A 22,363-nucleotide genomic window follows, 5' to 3' on the forward strand; every position below is an offset into this window, starting at 1 on the left:
CTGCAGGCGGTCATTCAAATGAATACCATTTGCATATTTATTCCACCCAAGTGATATATTTAAAGCAGGAGCTTATCTGTTGAACACAAGTGTTTCCCAATTCATTTTTGCGATTGTGTAACTTAATGCAAATTTCTTCACTTCCACTTTTCTCTGTGTCTTGCTCAAACATCACATCACTCTTCCCTCTAATTCCCTCTGTGTGTGTGTATACATGTATTCATACCTAACTAAACCCATATGTATGCATATTGATACAATGCATGTTCATACTAGATATAGTGTAACTCATAGTGTATGATCATATACTGTATATATTATACATGTATGAATGTGCCCCTTTTATTCAGAATTTCACAGCACATGAGACCTGATGCAAACCAGAACTAAGAAGGAACTTTAAGGGAATCTTTATGTATTGGCACACCACGTTATGTGTGTCCTACCTCAGCTTTGTTCCTTTTAATAAACGACAATAAAGGCATATTTATATCAGATGTGGCTGTTTAACAATGCAACATCATCAAAATAAAGACTTGTGCAATATATATCCAAAACATATGTGCAATCCTTGTTATTGGTAGCATCATCAGGCATCATCGGCGGAGGCCCGACGGGCTGTGTGACGTGGCACGCGGCCGGAAGAACTTGTTTGTGTTTTGGTTCTAAAGGGAAGTTGCGAGAAGAAAGAAAGGAGGAGACGTGACGGGATTGTTGAAATTATTTTCTTGTGTTTTCTTTCCCACAACACCTCCCCACCACGGTGTCCGGGGCTCCCTGCGTAAACACTACAGCGGTGGCATTTCAAGTTCCGAACATCGTCTGCCCGTCAGGTAGTGTGCTTTGACGCGAATCTACGACTTGTGGTGTCCAGCTGACCAGCTAACGCTCATCGGGCACTAACGTTAGCTAGCACCGTCGCTAGCTGCCTCTAGCTAATGTTATTGTCGGTGGTGTTCGATAGCTAAGAGGATGCAGAGATGCAGGCCCCCCTTGTCGCGTCTAGTGGTTACTCTTTTTGTGTAGACGCAGTGTCATTAGCAAAGTGCTGGGGATTATGGGGTTCGTCAAGCGTTCTTTTAGTGACAGCTAGCAGCTAACACCAAATGGTTGGAATCTGGTAAGTGGGAGGAATGCTAACAGTGCTAGCATGCTAACACTGGTGTTTATTAATTAGGGGTTGCCAACTTCCCATTAAAGGACGAACCAGCCCGACAGTCTAATCTAATAACGTGTTTTTAGATATACAACGGCTGACTCGTTAACCCACCGTATTGGTTTTATGCACATTTGTTAGCTGAGCCTGAGGTTTTTTGTCTTCATCGGAATGGGTTGGGAGGCTAACGTCAACATTACTGTCCAGTTTGCTAAAAAGACATGTTTGGCTAAATGCTAACCAGCTAGCTACACAACAAAACAATATGAACAAACGGCGTCCCGTCTGAGATCAAAACAGATAATGAACGGTGTCCAGCTGACAGGAGTGTTTTGTAAGAGCCACACAGTGTGTGAGCGTTGCAGTGCGCAGTGTTTGTTGACAATGTAGTGTTATTGCTTCATTCCCTGATTTTGTATTTTGGTATTTTAACACACGGATCTGGCAAGTTACTCCATATGTTGTAAACAAATCAGCAACTTAAGCAAAAGTAAGATAATGTCATATTGCAGCCTCAGTCTTCACTGCGGAGTCCATGAACACCCCACAGAGAACCATATTCCAATTTAACTACTGACCTACTGATGCGTAGCCATTGCAATTCATTGTATTATAAAGCATATGTGAGTATGCTCTGTATTTTTAATCTATTTCTGCTAGTGAGTCTATAATGTGTTTCTTCGATAAGGAACTGAATGTAAAATATTCTGCAGTAGTGCCCTGGCAAACAGTTCTGCCAATCAGACAGATTTTTTTTACCTCCTGACAACAGCCATCTGTTGTACAAATTAGTCAGCTGTTCAGTCTTAAATGAGTTATTCTGCAATCCATGAATGTGAGGCATGTATCCATACATAGTTTCTACCAACTAATATGGGTGGGTGAAAGACTTGAAACCCAAAGAAAGAACTTTACTTCTTAATAAGGTCTCCATGGATAATGTCATACGCAAAGCCAAGAAATGCTTAATGTGTTTGTAACCGTGAGTCAACAATAACAGTGTTATAGTTAAATGTAAGCTTTACATACTTGAGGAGCTTTCACCATGAAGTTGGCCATATTTATATAACTTATTTTTTATTCATTCAAAACTGCAGGATGTAAAGTAACCCATTATAGCATACATTCAAACAATTCATATTCTATTGTAATCTTAATTGCTTTCAAATTTTGAAAACTGCAACTTCAGACACATTCCCTGCTTTTGCTTTGATAAATGGTGACTATTGGCCTCGCTCTAGTTAGCAATGTTTCTATGTATTTTTAAATTTGGCCACAAATTGTCACTCCCCTTATTTGGAAAGATGGTATTGCAGACTGTATTCATCATTCTAAACTTGCACAGTCTTGCTGAGTCATATTAATTACTCCTTGATAGCCATAAAACCGCTTTCTTTTCTTGCTTCTCTCAGCAGGAGTCCTCATAGTGAGGTTTGGCACACAGCACTCAGGGATCTGACTAGGTCATGGCCAATCGGGGAGGAGCTACGAGACCCAATGGACCCAACGCCGGGAACAAGATCTGTCAGTTTAAGCTGGTGCTCTTGGGGGAGTCAGCTGTTGGAAAGTCCAGCTTAGTTCTCCGCTTCGTCAAGGGTCAGTTCCATGAATTCCAGGAGAGCACGATAGGGGGTGAGTTTCATATCAACAAACCAGGCTATTGCCCGTTCACTGCCAGTTGGTTGTTGTGCAATTATGTGATATGTATGACCGGTGCACTTCCGAAGAGCCAACTGGGTGCTTTTCACAATTGTCCGAATTTTTTTTCACTTTTTGTAAAGTAGCGCCAAATTGAGTTAAAAAAGTCATCGGGCCCATTTTCTCTGAAGTGGACATTTTATTATTATTTTATATATATATATATATATATATATATATTCATGAACTGTAGTCGTCTATAAAACGGTTTCAGAGCATCATATTATATATTGTGTAAATATTCCTTATCTGATACTGACTAGCTTATCCTGTCCTTTTCAGCTGCCTTTCTCACCCAGACGGTGTGTTTAGACGATACAACAGTGAAGTTTGAAATCTGGGACACTGCCGGTCAGGAGCGTTACCACAGTTTGGCACCTATGTATTACAGAGGAGCCCAGGCGGCCATCGTGGTCTACGACATCACAAACGAGGCACGTTCATTCGCCCCTCAACCAAGTTCGCAATACGATTTTACAACGTCTTACTTGGTCCTTTAAAGTTGGACAGAAAATACTTAAGATAATCATCCCCTCAAGGTGAACTAAGATTACTGCAGCTGTAGTTCAAAATACAGCCGGTAGCCTATATGAAAATGTCAGCTTTAGAAAGGAAGCACCTTTTTAAAGATACTGATCCCATGACGGTATTGACATATTCCTCTTTCTCTGCATGCAGGAGTCGTTTGCACGAGCAAAGAACTGGGTGAAGGAGCTGCAGAGACAAGCAAGCCCTAATATAGTCATCGCTTTGTCAGGCAACAAGGCTGACCTAGCCAACAAGAGAGCTGTGGACTTCCAGGTCAGAGCGAACAAACACCTGTCATGACAGTCGGTCTCAGTTTATCATTTTTTGTGAATATGGATCTACTGCTTTTTATAAATAGCTTTGTTTCTTTTTTTTTGGTTTGGTAATATGTTTAAATGTATTTATAACCAAAACATAGACAAAACATGATTTAAAATCATCTGCAACAGCATCAAATAGTTGTGTTACCACTGAATGCATGTTCTAATGAAAACTAAACTGGTGTTTATGTTGTGTTGAAAGGATGCCCAGTCCTACGCGGATGACAACAGCTTACTTTTCATGGAGACATCGGCAAAGACATCTATGAACGTGAATGAGATATTTATGGCCATTGGTGGGTAATTATTTAGACTTCTTTCAGTCTTGTGGTTGTTGTTGCTTTGGTTGTTGTTCATTGTGGTGTTTTTTTGTTGTTGTTCTTTCTCCCTGACAGCAAAGAGATTGCCGAAGAGTGAGCCGCAGGCCGCAGGAGCCAGCAGCGGGCGGAACCGGGGGGTGGACCTGACGGAGGCCGCCCAGCCAGTCAAGGCTCCGTGCTGCAGTAACTGACGTGGAGAACGGCTTCCTTCCAACCATCCTGTAGAGCAGTAACTAATGCGGCGAATGCCACCGCAGTAACGCAATGTGTTGTACTCCTATCTTCAATTCTCTGATGTGCAAAACGATGCCCTGGGCCCAGCCCCCACTTCTCTTCAAGTCATCACGGTTCTGCTGCGACCTGGTTTAAGCCCCCTAAAAAATGAGATAATTCAATTAGTGTTGATTGATTAGTGTCAGCAAATAATAGCAGCATCAGTGTTCCTGGCCTTCCATTCCTTTTCAGCTTGTAGATACACGTTTAATTTAGAGGAAGTGGCCACTTCCCTGTTTTGAGGTCTTTTTATTACTGCATTTCTTCATTTTTGATTTTCTTACTTATTGTTTGCAATGTTTTTTTCAAACCTATATACTTACACGGCCCAAAATAGAAAAACTCCAAACCTTTTGTCTGCAGTAGCGCAGAAATGTCTGTTAAAGAAGAAGAAGAAGAAGAAGAAGAAGAAGGGTACTCTTGTGAATCTAATAAAATCGAAAAGGCAGAGATAGAAAGACACAAACCTCTAAGGGTCATTTGGATCCTTTTATCTTAAATTTGAAAACTGTTTGTGGATTGTAGTCCCTTTTAGATTATCCCGCCTGTCCATGTCCTTTCCCCCACTAAACCCAAAGTAGCACTAGTGAACATTACTAAGGGTCCATTCTGGAGCCATGCCTGCTTCTAGCTGTCCCGAGTGGCATTGTGCAATGTTTCACAGTATTAAATCTGTGACGAAAGTGTCTGCGAGGACCAATGCAGCACAGCAAAAAAAAAAAAAAAACTGTTCCAGCCGGCTCTCTTCAAAACAAGGCACGTGTGGCCTCTGAGGGGCACATCGGTGTCAAACCCCATCTCCTGATGCTGCGTCCCTTCACACGTCTTGTGCAGACCGTCCCTGCGGTTAAACCTTGGTCTCTTGGTTTCTGTCTTTGGATGATTTTATCTGTATCATATGACCTTTTCCATTATGTTTAATATTGCTGGGTTGGCACCTGGTAGAAAAAAAAGAAAAATAGAAGAAGCGAAGAGGGGGGGTAGTGAGTTGGGAGTTGCAATATGTAAGGCTGCTTCATAATCACCTCTGAATCAAAATGATTTGCCATCTTCTCTTGTTTAGGAAGTGCTTTCGACACAGTCGTGTGTCTCTGTACAGCCGGCGCTGGCTGGCTGATGACAGAATTCATCCATAGCCTCACTTACACGTGTCCATTTCTGTAATTTTTAAGTGTTTATTTTCTATATGTGTGTGTGTGTCTTTGAACACACATTTGCACCTGAACAGACACATTACATTGACTTCTAATTGTATATAAACACACACACACAGTCTGTTACAGCTCTCACTCATAAGGTTGAGACTTTTCTTTTCCCCTTTACCACTCACCTCACTTTAGTGTTGCACATCCGCATACACACACCTATATATATATATATATATATATATATATACACACACACACACATATAGATGCATACATGTATGTGATCAACTGTTTTCTCATGCCTTGTACTAATGATCGCTCATGAATATATCTTAATGTCATAATTACAGCCAGTGTGATATATAAATATATAAATAATATACTGTAAATATGTTGTTGCAGTGTAGTCTACCTTTTTTCAATTTACCAGTCACAGGACTAATGCTCGGTAGGGAGTTGTCTAATCATAAAAAAAAAACTGTACAGTTAGCAGGGAAACAACAGCTACAATCTGCGTTTGGAGATTTGTTGCTGTTCCTGTTTTTTCACACAAAAGGTTAAATTAGAATCAGTGGTGTTCCTATAGATGTATGTATTGTTATTAACAAAAAATGAAATTGCATTTATTTAGTTGTCTCTCTTGTATCTTTTTCTCAAAAGAAAAAAAAATAATATCCAAACATTTTGGTTTCTATTTTTTTAACATGATCTCTTTCTTGCACTTCATAATTACTTTTCTTGTCGTATCCGGCTACTCGTCCAGCACGTCTTCCTGTTATCAGACCCGATCTTCCTGAAAAACTGGATGTAAAAGCTCCAGACGAGTTGGACACAATATGATACTCATTGATTAACCACCTGGCTGCCCCTCCATAACAATTGAGTAACCTTGTGGTTCAGTGTAACAACTATCAGCTGGCACGATGGTGGTTCATGAATAAATTGATTAACACATTTAAGGATGTAAATTGTATGTTTTTTTTCGTCGTACATTTTACAGTTCTGGTATGTAATGACCAAATAAATACTGAAATAAATATGATCATTTCTTACTGTAATCTCCCTGTGTTTGATGATTGTGGGTCATAACTTCGTTTTACTCTCCTACACGCCTCTTGGCTTGATATTGAATTGGCAAACGCTTGTTTTGAATTCTTTAGACCGTTGGTCTGCAATAAAAATAATCATAATAATAAATCTGATTAGAGCCCATCATTCAAGGACTTAAACACAGTCTTTTATGAACATTTTTTATTATTATTCCAGTTTCAATGATACTTACGTAATGCTACTCAACACCACTATTCCCCAGTCACCGGGTGCTAATTATGTGGATTTTTTTTTTTCTCTTTCATTTGACCTTGACATTGAGCTCGGAATGGTTGCGTTTCGCGACCTCTCCTCTCGGAATTGCCGTGGATTCGGCCTCTCCCGTTTGAGTCCCCTAGCGGAGGAAAATGGGCCTACAGCGAGACATTGAAAATAAGGATGAGCGCCATGTCTGATCCTCCGCTGGTGGAATAGAGCGGACGGCAGAGCGAATATTTCCCCGGGGCCGGGGCTCCCGTCGGGGTTCCGTGTGAATCATGGCCGACAACGCTGGGATTCAGCAAGGTTCGCCGGCCATCGGGGCAGCGGGCCTGGTTCCGGCCGCTCCTGGAGCCGGGGGGACGGAGGGCTCCGGCGCCGCTGGAGGATCCGCACGTATCGCCGTGAAGAAGGCGCAACTCCGCGCGTCACCTCGGCCGAAGAAACTGGAAAAACTCGGCGTGTATTCATCCTGCAAAGTATGCTATTTATTTTGCAAACGCCTGTGTTTTTAAACACAGCGGTGTATTTATTATTTAATGAATCCTATTTCCTGGGCTCGGTTGCAAAGAGTTTACAAAATGCAAGCGCAGCAAAGGAAGCCATTGCCGCACTTCAAAAAAAATTTTCATCGTGCATGCACCAACCAAAGATTGCCCGGGCGACATTAATAATCTAGACAATGCAAGCGTTATTGTTGCAGGACTGCAATGCAGGGGCCTTCCAGCTGTAAGGTGTCCACTGTGTGCACAACGTTACTGTGTCTGTGTAGGTGGGGGGGGGGGGGGGGGTCGGTGGACGTAAACATCGGCTTGGCGCTGGCGCCTGGGAGCAGCAGGCTGGTTGCACAAGGGCTGCATCCCTGTGTGTGTGTGTGTGTGTGTGTGTGTGTGTGTGTGTGTGTGTGTGTGTGTGTGTGTGTGTGTGAGAGAGAGAGAGCTCGTGCTCGGTCTGAGGCTTTTCACGGGGAATTACAGAGCGCCCCAGTGCTGAGTGGATTTGATCGTTTTTACGCAGCGCATCATCCGCATAGAGCGACGGGGTCTTTGTTTTGACAGGGTGACAGCTGCCGGAGGGGCGGAGTTTGTTGTTGTTTCACCCGCATGCGCAGTGTGGCAGCTCCAGCTGACGCTGACAGGCCTCTTCACCCCTACCTCCTGATAGCGAACGGAATCCTGCATATCAAATCTCTTTTATCCTGAGCGTGCTCTGTATTTTTCAAGTTTTAAAATGCATAATTTGAAATAAAGCGGATAAAGTGACTGCAACTACACCTGAAAGCCACAAAACACCACAAATAACAAAACATTTTAGCAAATGATTATTCTATGCTTTTTTCCCCCCTTTTCTTTCCTCTAAATAATATGAATAATATCCTGTGCCTAACTCGAAGCAGGGTCTCATTTAAACTGTGTTTTTTTCCTAGGCTGAGGGAGCATGTAAGTGCAACGGCTGGAAAAGTCAGAACCCCCCTCCGACCCCCCCACGAACCGACCAGCAGTCCAGCGCAGTCAACCTGCAGGAGCCTTGCCGGAGCTGCTCTCACACCTTGGGTATGTCTGCATACATACGTGTTATGGCCCCTGAGGAAGCTACAGCGGATAATAATACTAAACGGAGCTATGCCATTTTAAAATGGGTTCTTTCCGCCCTAGGTGATCATGTAACCCATCTAGAAAATATTTCTGAGGAGGAAATGAACAGACTTTTAGGTATTGTTCTGGATGTGGAGTATCTCTACACATGTGTTCACAAAGAGGAGGATGCCGACACTAAGCAGGTCTACTTTTCCCTCTTCAAAGTAAGCCTTTTTTTTACAATCAAAATATACAAACAAAAATATACGGCATTTTACGACCCACATTGAGTAAAATCCTTTCTCGTCCTCTTTTTTTTCAGCTGTTGAGGAAATCCATCGTACAGATGGGCAAACCGATGTTAGAAGCACAGGACAGTCCCCCGTTTGAAAAGCCCAGCATCGAGCAGGTGATCGCATTTCTACCAGCCGCATCGACCACGCTAATACGAAAACCACACTGTTCACTAACCGCGTCCACCCTCCACCTAAATATAGTTTCTCTTTTTCTCCATTAGGGGGTGAACAATTTTGTCCAGTACAAATTCAGTCACCTTCCCTCTAAGGAACGTCAGACCATAATGGAACTGGCCAAGATGTTCCTCAACCAAATCAACTACTGGCAGCTTGAAACGCCCTCTCAGAGACGCCAGAGGGTTCTCAATGACGATGCAGCGGGATACAAAGCCAACTACACCAGGTAGCGGCACTGCCAGATGTCCCCGCAAAATACCCTGTTAGCATGCATCACATGTCTTCATGAGGAGCTATTTCTGTTGCAGGTGGCTCTGTTACTGCAACGTGCCTCAGTTCTGCGACAGTCTGCCCCGGTACGAGACCACTCAGATCTTCGGCCGGACGCTGTTGCGTTCAGTGTTCACCGTGATGAGGAAACAGCTGCTGGAGCAGGCGAGACAGGAAAAGGACAAGTTGCCACCTGAAAAGCGCACGCTCATCCTCACGCACTTTCCCAAGTAAGAAAAAAAGTGACTCTGGGATTGAAAAAAAACCCAAAGGGATACGGCACTACGTGACACACTACACGTGCACAGCCCTCCTCGGCATCCAGGTGCGCAGCAGTGTGCATGCTTGACAAACATCTCTTTGACTCAGGTTCCTGTCTATGCTGGAGGAGGAGGTGTACAGCCACAGCTCTCCCATCTGGAGCCAAGGCTTCTTGGCGGGAGCTCCAGGAGGGCAGATACCCATCCGCCCAGGTGACAGACACCCTTCGAGCTAACTTCAGATAGAGTGAGAATTGTTCTCAGACTGTTGTTGTTTTGTAGTTATCAGTGTGTCCCCTGTGGCAAAGCCGTCGTACTACAGTCCCAGCCCCGTGTCGGTGGAACCATCCACCTGCGGCAGTGTCAGCCCCGCCAGGAAAGCAGCTTCTGCAGCGGAGCCGACCGCAGGTATCAGTCATGTGGTCACCATGATTCCACGGCGTTATACCACATTCCTTAGTGGGCAATAGGAAAGAGCTTGTGTTTTATATCCAAACCATGCGCACGGGTTATTGCAGCATTTTGCTCCTGAACCTCCTCAGCTGACAAAGATTCATCCTCTCCATCCAAATACTTTTATTCATTCAATTGATTCAAAGTTTCAAGTTGAAGCTAACCTATTTCTTTAAATGTTTGAATCTTGACCTTAAGTTGTATCAAGAAACAGAAGAACACCCCCGGTAATAAGCCTAACATACTGAAAGCAAGTCAGGATGGGACCATAAATAATTTGCACAACTGTTTACCCTGCAATGATAAACAAAAGGCCTGTTGGTGATACACTACCAAACTGCTGAGAAGGTTTAAAATATAAAACTTTATTCATTCCAAAGAAAATTCCCAAAGAAAAGATTGCAATTATTGGAGTGCAGGTGCAGAAGTCCTGCAAACCACCTTCCTCTGTGCCCATGCGTGATCGCAGGTGGAGAAAAGCGCAAACCCACTGAGCCTCTCCCCCACGAGGAGAGCAAGAGACCCAGAGTGGTGGGGGACATCCCCCTGGAGCTCATCAATGAGGTCATGGCAACCATCACCGACCCGGCCGCCATTCCAGAGGTAAATAGTTGTATGAAGGAAGCATCATTTCAATTCGCACACTGCTTATAACTGATCATGTCATACGTATGTAATAGATGAGCTGTTGATAGTAGTAAGTGTAATAGAGGTAGATGTGGTAGGTTTGATTAGCTTACTCCTGGCATTGCATAATGCTGTTAATGATCCACTTGTCCAATATCGAGGATCATTTCATTAGGAATGGTGGGGGGGGGGGGAGGGGGGGGGACATTAATGAAGAGAATGCATATTAAGACCTCTGAAGCAGCCAGTGAGGATCATGCTTCAATTCCCTCGTTCAGACCAGTCTGCTGTCGGCTCACTCTGCTCGCGATGAAGCCGCTCGCCTGGAGGAGCGCAGGGGGGTGATTGAATTCCACGTTATTGGAAACTCCTTAAACCAGAAGCCCAACAAGAGGATCTTGATGTGGCTCGTCGGCCTCCAGAACGTTTTCTCTCACCAGCTGCCCCGCATGCCCAAGGAGTACATCACGCGCCTGGTCTTCGATCCGTGAGTGACAGCGGCATTTTTTTCATCACATTCAGAGATGGAGTTGGAGAAAACCCCTAACCCTAACCCTTTACAGGAAGCACAAGACGTTGTCACTTATCAAAGACGGCCGTGTGATTGGAGGGATCTGCTTTCGGATGTTTCCCTCGCAGGGCTTTACGGAGATTGTCTTTTGCGCCGTCACCTCTAACGAGCAGGTCAAGGTGGGAGCGCTTCCTGTTCTTGTGCTTGTGCTTGGTGGGTTCATGCTGTCACATGGTTTCGGTTCTGATCGTTGCCTTGTTTTGGCTGCGTGGTTGCAGGGTTATGGGACCCATTTAATGAACCACCTGAAGGAATATCACATAAAGCATGAAATCCTCAACTTCCTCACTTATGCTGATGAGTACGCCATCGGCTACTTCAAGAAACAGGTAACATGTCACATCCATTAAGGTGCATGTCGGATTTGTGTATTGTGGTGACTTTGGTTGCATTAAGCACAATTCACTTTCCCACTTTTCTACAGAACCTCTTCTACATAAATATGAATATAGTGGTACTTTAATTGGCCTCCAAGAAAAGAAACATTCTCTTTCGACAATTTCACATGTTTCCAATGTAAATATACAGTTGTAATGGTTCCCTTTTCATTTTTTTAGTTTAAAGTATGGGGGACGTTTTCTAAGTGGGCTCATTTTTGTACAGCTACAACAATACAGACATCTCCTCCCTCTCAGGGTTTCTCGAAGGACATCAAGGTCCCCAAGGCCAAGTACGTGGGCTACATCAAGGACTATGAAGGAGCTACGCTCATGGGCTGTGAGCTTAACCCCAGCATTCCCTACACTGAGTTTTCTGTCATTATCAAGAAGCAAAAGGAGGTGTGTGTTTTTGCATTTAAACTGTTTGAATGCTTTCTTTTTCTATTTTTTGTTCCTGCACTCATTAGCTTTTAATTGTGTTTTTTCTCCCTCAGATCATCAAGAAGCTGATAGAGAGGAAGCAGGCTCAGATTAGAAAAGTCTATCCGGGGCTTTCCTGTTTTAAGGAAGGAGTTCGGCAGATTCCCATTGAGAGCATTCCTGGCATACGTAAGTTAACTTTATGACTTCACGGTAAACTGTATATCTTTCTTTTACACTACTCTTAGTTAGTATTTAACTTTTATGGATGTCTTAAGTATGAAATATTAATTTAAGTTTTGTTTTTTGATATCCAAAGGTGAAACTGGCTGGAAGCCTGTGGGAAAAGGGTGAGTTTGACTCTACTGTGCTGGATTTAAATTTAAGAAAGCCTTCCCATTGCTTCACTTACGGATTCAGGTTATTAACGTGACTATTATTATTACTTTCTGTACTCAAGTAAGGAACTGAAGGACCCAGATCAATTGTACAGCACTCTAAAGACCATCCTCCAGCATGTGAAAGTAAGGGTCGGACACACATGTGCCCATTATATCCTTTTAACAAATACACACATCTAAATCTTACCAGACTGTTCATTGTGTCTTAGAGTCACCAGAATGCCTGGCCTTTCATGGAGCCAGTGAAGAAAACCGAGGCCCCCGGGTACTACCAAGTCATTCGCTTCCCCATGGGTACGTACACAGCTTACAGTACATGTCTGGAGTATAAGAGGGTCGAGCCACAGCTAATTACTTAGCTCAATTAAAGGAGAAATGACATTTGAGAACAATGTTTTGCATCAAAAGTCGTTGGATCATTTCAGAATACATACTTAGTCGCGTATCTTTTTACTTTGGGAGGAGAGCTCCAGGTTTGGTAGCGTAAATATTTAATCAAGGGTTCAAAATTTCAAAAAACTTGACAATTTCTTTCCCCTCACAGACCTTAAGACAATGAGCGAGCGCCTGAAGAGCAGGTACTACACGACACGCAAGTTGTTCATGGCCGACATGCAGCGCATCTTCACCAACTGTCGTGAATACAACCCCCCGGAGAGCGAGTACTACAAGTGTGCCAATTTACTGGAGAAGTTCTTTTACACCAAGATCAAAGAAGCAGGCCTCATCGAGAAGTAGAAAAAAAACAGCTGTATGCATGGAGAAGTTAGGAATACGACTACTGAGCAGAGCGGTTGGGTTTCAGAAACACATATCTTAATTTAAAAGATGCAAACGGGTCTCAGATCGGCACTATTTTGATGTTTGACGCATGCCAACCCAGATCCTGAGTCAGTAGCTAAGACTGATGTTAACACTGAAAGAGTTGAAGGCTTTATTTAGGCTGTGGCTGACATTAAGCACAAGAGTCATTGTGTCTTCTCATTTCAACACATATCCCACGGGCCCATGGAAACACACGGGGCAGCGGAAGGTGTAAGAATCATATATTTCAACTAGGACAGAAAACCAGTCATTATTTTTGAGGTGGAGAATAAAAAGTAACAAATAGCGACAGCTGATTGGAGATTGACTCCTTTCCACCTGTCTTACTTTCACCCCCTGCCTTGTTGATTGTCTGCCTTTTCCTCTCAGCTCAGGTAGAGTTGTAAAGAGCAGTAACCACATCTGCATTGTATGAAGTCGTGACTTAGTGTTACCTGTGAAGAACGGGACGGAGAGTTCCGGTTTCCTGTCCAATTCACTTTGTTCCTGTGAGCGCGCCCGGAGTTAATGAGGTTAAAGCTTGTCTGTGATGAGTTGATCCTGCCAAAAGAGGAATACATACTTTAAATATGTACAGATTTGAATTATTTTAAAGCACTTATACCAATTGTATATTTAAAACGTGTACATAACATATATTTTCTGTTTCAGAACAAAAAACAATCTTCTTTTCCCCAATAAGCCACATAGGGCAGTTTGACTAATTGAATGCACTTTTATTAAGTATTTGTTACTTTTTTTTTTTTTTTTTTAGAATTGTTTTTACACATCACCGCTGTTAGGACTAACATCAATTACCTACAATTTATTTTTATTTATGTTCTGTAATTTAAAAGAATTATGCTTAAGACAAGGTCTTAATTTATTCTTTATGTTTGTTCTGCAGAAGGAGATTGAACTTTATACTTTGGAGATATATGAAAAGATTGTGCAATACGATGTAGTTTTGCTGTTTTGTAAAAAAGTGTTTGTACTTTTCAAACTTTAGGAAAAAAATACATTTTGTAAGATGTCTGGAAAATGATCTCATGCTCTTTGTACAACTGGTTTTAATGACATAGTATTTGCCTATTTTATAGCTAATTTAGGGTCTGTAGTTTTCAACTCAAGGACATAAATGGTTTTCCCAGCCTTCACTTGTTACATTGTTATCACTTGCAAATGTCACACTACACAACTCAATATTAATTTATTATATCTTATAAGGGTAACTGTTTTGCTGCTAAATCATATTTTCAAGCTATTTTTCAGTGTCCAAAGCCTTCTGTATTTCAGTTCAGGTCTACCAAGCTATTACATCGGAAAGGCAAAGAATGCATGACTAGCGGCCCTGTGCGTCTTTTTACTGGAAATACACTTGGTCATCAATGCTAGTTCTGCTAGTATAGCATGTCAAAAATACTCATTGTATGTTAGAAAAATGATTTGTATGTTAGAAAAGTGCCTCAGAATACTTAAGTATATTTACGTAGATTTATTCATTTAAGTTTATAGACCTACGTAAGATCAAATACATTTTAATGGGCTTGATTGATACTGATGACTATTGTAGCCTTTTACATTTCAAATAAAAAAGTCCTTTAAGTCTCAGTGAGGCCCTTGACTCATTAGAGAATAGGAGCAAAAGTTAGAAGTTTGACACTTAATTGAATGCATTAGCTTGATGAGGCTCAAGTCCGACTGCACTGCACGGGAAGACCCAAAAACGTTCTAGCAGCTGCGTATCTGATGAGATCAGTTTCTATAGCATCAAATAAATTGTATAGCTAGGTCGTTTAACAATTGTTTGCAAAAGGTGTTATCAAGCGGCAGTTGTCAGCCAAGCTTCAATGAATAAGCTACACAGAATCCTCCAGGTGTCTACTCAATGATGGAATTATGCAAACTTAAGCAGACAACCTCTTTGCACATCTATACAGTTTTAAAAGGTCAAAAATATATGGTGTCAAGCGCCTTAAAATTCATTTATTATTGTTTATACAATACTGAGCGGACACGCTAATTTTATTATGATGCTACCATAGCGATTGAAATAAACTTGTATACAGTTGCAATAGAGAAAATTAGGAAACAGCATTTATTCTCACATAATACAGTATATTATGACTGAGAAAAGATACAAATGTATTAGCAATACAACGTATTAATGCAGAATAAAATCAAACAGAACTCAAGATGCTGTCAAATAGAATTGTCCACCTTCATAAAATAGACATCAATACATTCACCTTGAGAGGTTAAGGAGAAAAGACAGACAGAAGAAATTCCTGCAGCCAACAAAGAAGATCAACTAATCACAGTGTTTCATCAAAAAAAAAATATAAAACTTCTGTCAAACAAAAAAAATCCCATTAAAACCGACGCAGCGGGCCTAAACGCCAAAAGGTGGCGGCCTTCAGCGACATCCTACAAATGACTCATTGTATTTATCAAACCCCTGCTGACTGCTGATTGCATTCCTTGATTTCTGCACGGACCTTCTGCCGGGATTTTGCTTGAAAATGGGAGAGCGGAGGAACTGCAGGTCCGTGAACTTGTCCCCGCGCCGAAGTTTCCTGTCGACATGACACGGGCATCGTTGAGCATTCAAACGGCGAAATGTGAGCGTGTGCGAGAGCGCCAGCGATAGGTAAACTTACGCATTTAGCGCCGGCTCCTTGTAGTCCACCACCATGGTGCAGCGCCGCTTGCGAGAAGGAACAGGGGTGGAGCATCGGGCGTCACTGTGCGAGAACTTGCGATAGGCTGCAGGGGACAGATTGGTCACATCACACAGACTCAAGCCCCGCCCTGCTGGCCTCACACCAAGACCACCTGTGGAGACGCGACGAAAGAGGTGACCCAAGGCAAGAAAAAACAAAAACAGCTGCGTGGATTCACGTGCGCACGCGCAGAGCCACCGAAGGACACTGCAGGGAAAATGCATCGAGAAGTGACACGGGGATGAAGGTGCGCTCTGGCCACGCCTCCCAGGTGCCCACTGGTGTCACGGGTATCTCTTCTTTCAGCAATCGACCTGTGAGATTTGACTTTTGACAGGCAGATTTAAGAAGGTGACGGGTCAACGTACGTTTCTTGCACGTCTTGATCCTCTGGGGCGTTGGGTGAGGTAAAAGAGGAGGAGCTTCACCCGAGGAATCACCAAAGTTAGACAGGACGTTGTCTATTCTCATCATCTCCACTTCGACCAGAGGGCTGACTGCCAGCAAACAATCCTTCTCATTAACCCCTCGCGGAGGCTCTGGAATAGAAACACAACACTGAAGCTCAGACACATTCTAACAAAGAGGGCCTCATGGTAGAAGAGAGTAACACCAAGCAAGATCTTTGGGCTAGATAGAGAACTAGATAGAGAAAAATGATAATAAAAGAAAATGATAATGTCATCCGCATTCGGAAACGCAGCAGAAAGAAGGTCTCAAAACCAATGTTTTTTGCTAAATGACTGAAATTTTTCTGGGGTTTGCACGGGTTATCAGATTTTTGAATATTTAGATCAAACATAAAAACAACCAGTAAACGCATTTTGAGAAATTGGAAGATCATATGCGGATGCTACAAAACGTCATCACGCCATCCAGTGTGCCCTTACAGCTTTGTTGCGTATCCCTAATACATTACATTACAAATCTGAGAGCTAGAACTATAAAACTCAACGTGTTTCTGACCATTTACTCACCGTGTGGATTTTCCTGTCTCAAAAACGCCGGGTCGGGACTGTTAGAGAAGCTGGAGTCAGGGGAGAGATGCGCTGCTTCTTCTTCTTCTTTCTTCCCCGGCTCTGCAGCCTCAGGACTTGACTTCTCATCGCTAAAGACTACAAAAGACAAACTAATTAATTAATATGTTTAATAATAGCCATCTAACTCTGACAAACCACAGAAAATAAACATATGAATTTAGTTAAGGACACCAAACACAAAAGCTCACCAGGGTTCTTTTGTTTTGGAGGGACGATTTCTTTCTGTAGGACGACTTTAGAGCGCCGGCCTCTACGAGTTGTGATCCATTTGGTCTCGTCGGGGGGTTTCTGAGCCCCTCTGCGCTTCTGAGGAACATAAAGGCTGTCCTCCGATTCAGAGGAGGCCGACGAGGAGCTCGATTCGATCTGTTCGGAAGCCACAGTCGTGGCCTTGGCCGGAGGAGCCTCCTCGCTGAAGGCCCTGGCCGGCAGACCGTCCTCTGCCTTGGCCCTGAACGGCGTGAGGTGAACCGCCTCCTCGCAATCAAAGTCAAATGTGTCATTGAAACCCAGCGAGCTGTTGAGCTTGTTCCCCTGTGACGGCATTGGCGCTTGGGCCCGCGTGGCCGACCGGTCCCGGCTCTTGGAGCGAGCTCTGGGCTTGGGATTCTCCCACGGTTTCTTCAATGGAGCACGGTCTGCTTTGCGGCCTCTCTCTGCTTTCTGTGGCGGAGGAACCGGTTTGGTTCGGGGCTGCTGCTGGGATTTTTTCCTGCTGGGCCGCAGTTGGTTGCCCCTATTTTTGGGTGGGGCGGGTTCAGGGGTAGAATGCTGAAATTCACCGTCTCCCACGGGGTCCGCGAGATCCGTTTCTTGCTGAGGCGGATTTGTATTTTCCTGGTCACTGCGGATGGGACTCGCTAACAAAGTACCAACGCCTGTGATGGGGTCACCCTCACTCAAGGACTTCTTTTTTCGCACACGCTCAGACCTCCTGCTTCCTTCTGCATATCGACGTCTCACATCCACCGTGGATGGCAGGAAAGCCAGCCGGTCCGTTTGTGCGTTTTTTTCACAGGGCGGGAGGTCTGTGGGGGGAAAAAAAAAACACACGATCATTACCACAGTTTACATTTTAAGATACATTCAATAGTTATTAAACCAGTGGGCCTATTCCAATTTCTTCCAGAAATGTGAAAAAAACTATGTAATCTAAAAAAAATTCCAATATGTGTTCTGTTAATCAGTCTACAAATCCAGGCAGAAAGATAACTAACAAAATGTTACAGAAGAGCAGCTGAGAATAAGTGATCCGTTCTGGCTAATCTGTAATATATAGTACTACTAGCAGCAGTGGTGATTGTATGCAATACCTGCACAAATTGGTGAGGATTTGCACCCGAGCGGGTTATCAGGGTTCTGGCTGGACAGCTTTCTTCTGTAAATTTAGAGATAATAGATCCTGAAAGTCAAAAATCTCAGTCATCCAAGGATATGCAATTTATTTTTGTTTCCAAAAAGTTACCTTGACGAATCCAAAGGGTGTTTGGGTTCTGTCATGACAGGTTCCACAAAGGCATTTGGAGCTTTAGTCTAAATGAAAAGAGATAATTAAATATTAAGAAGAGTAATGTTCTTTGAATGGCTAATCAACAAACAACAGCCTAGGTCACAGAGGTGTACCTCTGTAGCTCTAAGTGCAAGAGCCTCTTGCTCTTTGAGCTTCTTCTTGAGCAGAAGTAGGTGAAGGAAGAGCGCCTGTTGCTCCCTCTTCAGCTGCAGGATCACCGCAGTAGCCTGTCTCCCCTTTTCCTTCTCAGCCTGAAGGCCAAGAGCCAGCTCCTTGTTGTTCTGCTGGACACCCTTCAGGATGGTGTGAATGGAGTTGACCACTGGGAGAAAAACGTAAAGTGAATGTTATAGTTGTATATTATATATAGTATGTATAAGTGAAAGCGATGTATAAGCATGGCTCGTTTCCATACCACTGCTGCTGCTGTTGTTGGTCATTATTTTGGACAGTGCTCTTCTGGGGGCTGAAGCACGGGCCAGCCGTTTGTTCCTCTTCTCCTTCATCCTTTCCTTGATGTCCTCCAGACTCTGCTGGAAGGACTTCTTCCGGGCTCGTTCTTTCGCCATGGCTCAGGATCTGTGATTATTTAAAAATGTCTTCTCAACGTTATGTAGTTTGTCAAAGGAGCAGCCTGCTGAGAAACCTCAGCAAAACAAACGACTAAGCTAACGTGCTAACTCGGTTAGCATGCTATTTAACGTTAATGTATCTCCGCATGGAAACATCTACGAGCAACCGAAATGTCAACTTACCCGAACGCGTAAACCACTGGGCTATTTGTATTTGAACACAATATGATTGTGACTTAAGTTAGTTAGCAACATAAAACATTTTAACACACCACATCCGACTATCCGTTCTCCGCGAGTTGGCGTTCAAAATTGAGCCCCGGCTGTTGATTGGCTGTAAATTGGAAGGACGTCACTTCCTTTGAGTGACACTACCATACACTAGATGGCGCTAATGCAGAGCACATAATAAATTATGTACATTTCCCTCTAACTGTTTTTTTATGCTTTATTGGTATGCATATTCGGATCCTTTTAAATTAAACAGTAACCCCCCCCCCCACACACACACACACATAGCACGCTAGATCGGTAATTATTCTTCAATCAGCATCGTTTTTTAGTTTTTTTGACCGTTTTTATGTTTGTCCGTGGCAGGCAAACAAAGCAAAACTACTATACTACTATAAAAAGAAGGTTCAGTACCTCATTTGGCTCTTCCAAGATTAGAATACACAGTAATTCTTTGAGCTAGAAAGAATTGATCCACCGTCCAATATGATTATTTCTTTACATATGGTATATGTATACACTTACCTTCATGCATACACACATGCATTTCTTCCTGAGATTTTTATGATTTTGTATGAATATTATTATTATACATAATTATGATCCCATTTACTTTGCATACTGAACATCCAACCGCCATGTCTTACTTGGCAAAGTGCAGGGGAGAAAGTCAGACCTTTCCTGCATGGCATTGCATGATGTAACATCCATTTGGACCCAGCGTTAGTGAGGGTCCAAGAAAGTGTCCATAACAGCCTACTAAATGTCAAATTGGGGCTACAGGAGGAGTGTGGTTGGGTTTTGTCAGTGTCACTCGCTGACAACTAATGACTTCAGTGGGGCGTTGCAGCTGGGAAACACTTTAGAACCCTTATTAAGTAATGTATACAGACAGCTCTTGATTTAGCTGACTTTCCTCAGAAATAGTAAACGGTTTGTTTGCTCTCAATGGCAATTACTGCATTTTTAAGGTTACGTAGTATTTAAGTTATACCAAATAAATAACATTTTATTTCAGCTGAAGATCCCTGACCTGAAGCTAACATGTTCTTTTAGCAACAACTTTACTGTAGTTAAGGGGTCCGAGTAATGACTCACTGTTTTCATAACATCACTTCTGTTTTCTTAAAAGGTGTGTTATTCTTGCAAAAAGCCACTAAGTGCTGCAGCTGTTGCCTCACAGCAGGGAAATAGTGAGCAGTGTGCTTTGTGAGTCTGAATTAAACAGAAAGCAAGAGAGGAAGAGTTTCAGGTTAGCTTGATTTAATGGACAAATCTATCACACAGTCATTTTAATGACACCTCCAGCTATTCACGTGTCAAGACGAGAGAAACACGTTATCACAGGTACAGAAGGACAGAATAATTGATTAAAATGCACTCAGCATTGTGGCAGCCAGAGAAAGTAGGACACTCGACTTTCGGAATGGATTAATTAGTTTCCTTTTTCAGTGCAACAAAAGCCAGTACATGTTTATTTATCTATTGATGTGATACACTGGTATCATTATTAACAGAAAACCAATTCATCTCTGTCCAATCACATCTTTGGCTCCCCCATCACTGTCCAGACGCTGAATGGCCAATGAAAAGACCATCTGCTTCATGATAAGTATTATCTCTAATCAGTGCAGTCGCCTCAACTGGGGCCAAGAATACACAGTCCTACTTTTTAATATAGAAAAGTATGCTGCCACACTCACAATTTTCGGTAATGAAATCATTACACAGATTGTGTAACGATAGAAGCAGCTCAGGAAATGAGATTCTTGTTTGATGGATCTTATATTGATGGAAAACTAAAGAAAGGTTATTCCAATAGCCATCCACATGTTAGGATGTGTTAGATCTTCCAAACCCACACTATAACAAATTGAATCCTCTGATTAAAAACCACTGGTCATTGTGCTTCACGGCCCGCTGAGCCATTTAACTCACGGCCCACATCCTCACGTTGCTCCGTGCCATACGCGGCGCGCGGCCTACGTAGTAACGTGAAGCCTCGCGGGGACTGAACAAATCCTCTCTGGTGCTGCCAAGGGCAACAACGAGAGGACATTCAGACAGATGGTGCTTGTGCGACATTTCTGCCATTCACCTTTTGTCTACGCTGCTAAATGGCCAGAGGATCGCTGCTCCCCAGGGCAGCTTTCTCAAGTCTTTTGGCGTAGGACTGCTCACCTGAGCTGTTCCCTTAATGCCAAAACTTATTACTTTTTACTCTCATCTTGAAGTTGTATTTTGGGAATGTATATCAGCTGATTCATTACATTTAATTCATGCTGCACTTATTTAACGCACAAGTAAAAATGTATTACTTATATAAGACATTTATTGTTTAGAAAATGAAAACTGCATTTTTTTCATGTGTTTTTATCCCGTTGAGTTTCATGAAAGAAACAAAAATTCCAAACCTCACAGTCTTGTTGCACGGACCCATGACCACCTACGCAAAAGTTAAAAAAAACTCATATGGCCTGCAAAGGTCTTCTTTGTACCTTTGTACTGTCTCCAGGTAGCAAAGAATGAAACATTCCCCGAATGCCAAGTCGGGCTTGTGTGTTGCCGACGTGTTTGCGTGTGCTTCCTCCAGAGGGGTGACGGACAGAGAGGCTGTGAAGAGAGAAGCAGCGGACGTGTCGCGAGATAACGAGAGAAAGATGACACAGAGGGATCAGAGAGGGCAGGGTTAAGCCTGAGGAGGTCTGGATTCTGACAGCTTGTGGAGGATTGGGAATTCCACTCACAGATGTTCACAATCACCCCGAGGCGATTAATAATAATAATGACTGGTCTGACAACTGGAGAATCACCAGTCTGTGATTGATTGGTAGATAATCCTCGGAATCGGGCGGTGAAATTATTTACTTTGGAGCTGCCGAGTGAGGCAGAAGCAAAAGATATCCGACTGACTGGTCCAGTTTAGTGTCAGTCGACTGATGAAAGAAAACAAGAAAAAAACAAGAAAGCTTGAGAGGTCGGAGAAAGTTGAGAAGCTGTTATCACACAGCACCTGATTTTTATGGAGTGAGTTTAAACTTTAACCTCTGATAATAGTTATAATAGTCCTCCTTCACTAAATTAATTTGTTTTCTCAATCAGTATCTGTATATGTTCAAGTGAAAACCCAAACTGTGTTTGTTTATCATTGTACTTATGATTGGTGTTTCATGCATATCTTGATTATCGCAATGAAACAAAACCCCTTATTGGCTGCACTTACGCAGTCGCAAACACGCACTCTATACCTCTAGAACTCAACGTTAGCTTACCAAATATCAGCCACACATTGATTGAGGC

General features: G+C 42.8%; 3 protein-coding genes across 7 annotated transcripts; 2 read left to right on the plus strand and 1 right to left on the minus strand.

The window, feature by feature from the left end:
* The first annotated feature begins 635 nt into the window (after nt 1-635).
* On the plus strand, nt 636-6,496 carry rab5aa (RAB5A, member RAS oncogene family, a). 3 transcript variants are annotated; one of them, XM_037474614.2, is made up of 6 exons: nt 636-833; nt 2,569-2,788; nt 3,137-3,288; nt 3,533-3,655; nt 3,905-3,998; nt 4,098-6,496. In XM_037474614.2, exons 2-6 carry the CDS (start codon nt 2,623-2,625, stop codon nt 4,211-4,213), a joined length of 651 nt encoding a protein of 216 aa, XP_037330511.1. In that variant the 5' UTR covers nt 636-833; nt 2,569-2,622; the 3' UTR covers nt 4,214-6,496. The 3 variants fall into 3 exon arrangements, with proteins under 3 accessions (XP_037330511.1, XP_037330513.1, XP_037330514.1); XM_037474616.2 differs by having other exon boundaries at nt 637-833; nt 2,572-2,788; XM_037474617.2 differs by lacking the exon at nt 636-833 and adding an exon at nt 930-1,120.
* A 412-nt stretch (nt 6,497-6,908) lies between these two features.
* On the plus strand, nt 6,909-14,140 carry kat2b (K(lysine) acetyltransferase 2B). The gene is made up of 18 exons (XM_037474870.2): nt 6,909-7,230; nt 8,178-8,304; nt 8,407-8,552; nt 8,651-8,737; nt 8,846-9,027; nt 9,110-9,301; nt 9,441-9,544; nt 9,614-9,739; nt 10,254-10,387; nt 10,690-10,898; nt 10,975-11,101; nt 11,201-11,311; nt 11,618-11,761; nt 11,857-11,971; nt 12,102-12,132; nt 12,243-12,306; nt 12,393-12,477; nt 12,728-14,140. The coding sequence occupies exons 1-18, from the start codon at nt 7,030-7,032 to the stop codon at nt 12,919-12,921; spliced, it is 2,379 nt and encodes a 792-aa protein (XP_037330767.1). The 5' UTR covers nt 6,909-7,029; the 3' UTR covers nt 12,922-14,140.
* A 686-nt stretch (nt 14,141-14,826) lies between these two features.
* On the minus strand, nt 14,827-19,186 carry sgo1 (shugoshin 1). Of its 3 annotated transcripts, none has more exons than XM_037473295.2 (10): nt 19,105-19,186; nt 18,676-18,839; nt 18,374-18,582; nt 18,216-18,283; nt 18,064-18,128; nt 16,939-17,778; nt 16,688-16,825; nt 16,079-16,249; nt 15,648-15,822; nt 14,827-15,563 (listed from the first exon to the last, which is right to left on the minus strand). In XM_037473295.2, exons 2-10 carry the CDS (start codon nt 18,827-18,829, stop codon nt 15,404-15,406), a joined length of 1,980 nt encoding a protein of 659 aa, XP_037329192.2. In that variant the 5' UTR covers nt 18,830-18,839; nt 19,105-19,186; the 3' UTR covers nt 14,827-15,403. The 3 variants fall into 3 exon arrangements, with proteins under 3 accessions (XP_037329192.2, XP_037329193.2, XP_037329191.2); XM_037473296.2 differs by having other exon boundaries at nt 14,828-15,563; nt 15,648-15,753; nt 19,016-19,152; XM_037473294.2 differs by having other exon boundaries at nt 14,829-15,563; nt 19,016-19,152.
* Nucleotides 19,187-22,363: the final 3,177 nt, after the last annotated feature.

This window comes from Pungitius pungitius, chromosome 17 (genome assembly GCF_949316345.1).
Source record: "Pungitius pungitius chromosome 17, fPunPun2.1, whole genome shotgun sequence".
Taxonomy (NCBI): domain Eukaryota; kingdom Metazoa; phylum Chordata; class Actinopteri; order Perciformes; family Gasterosteidae; genus Pungitius; species Pungitius pungitius.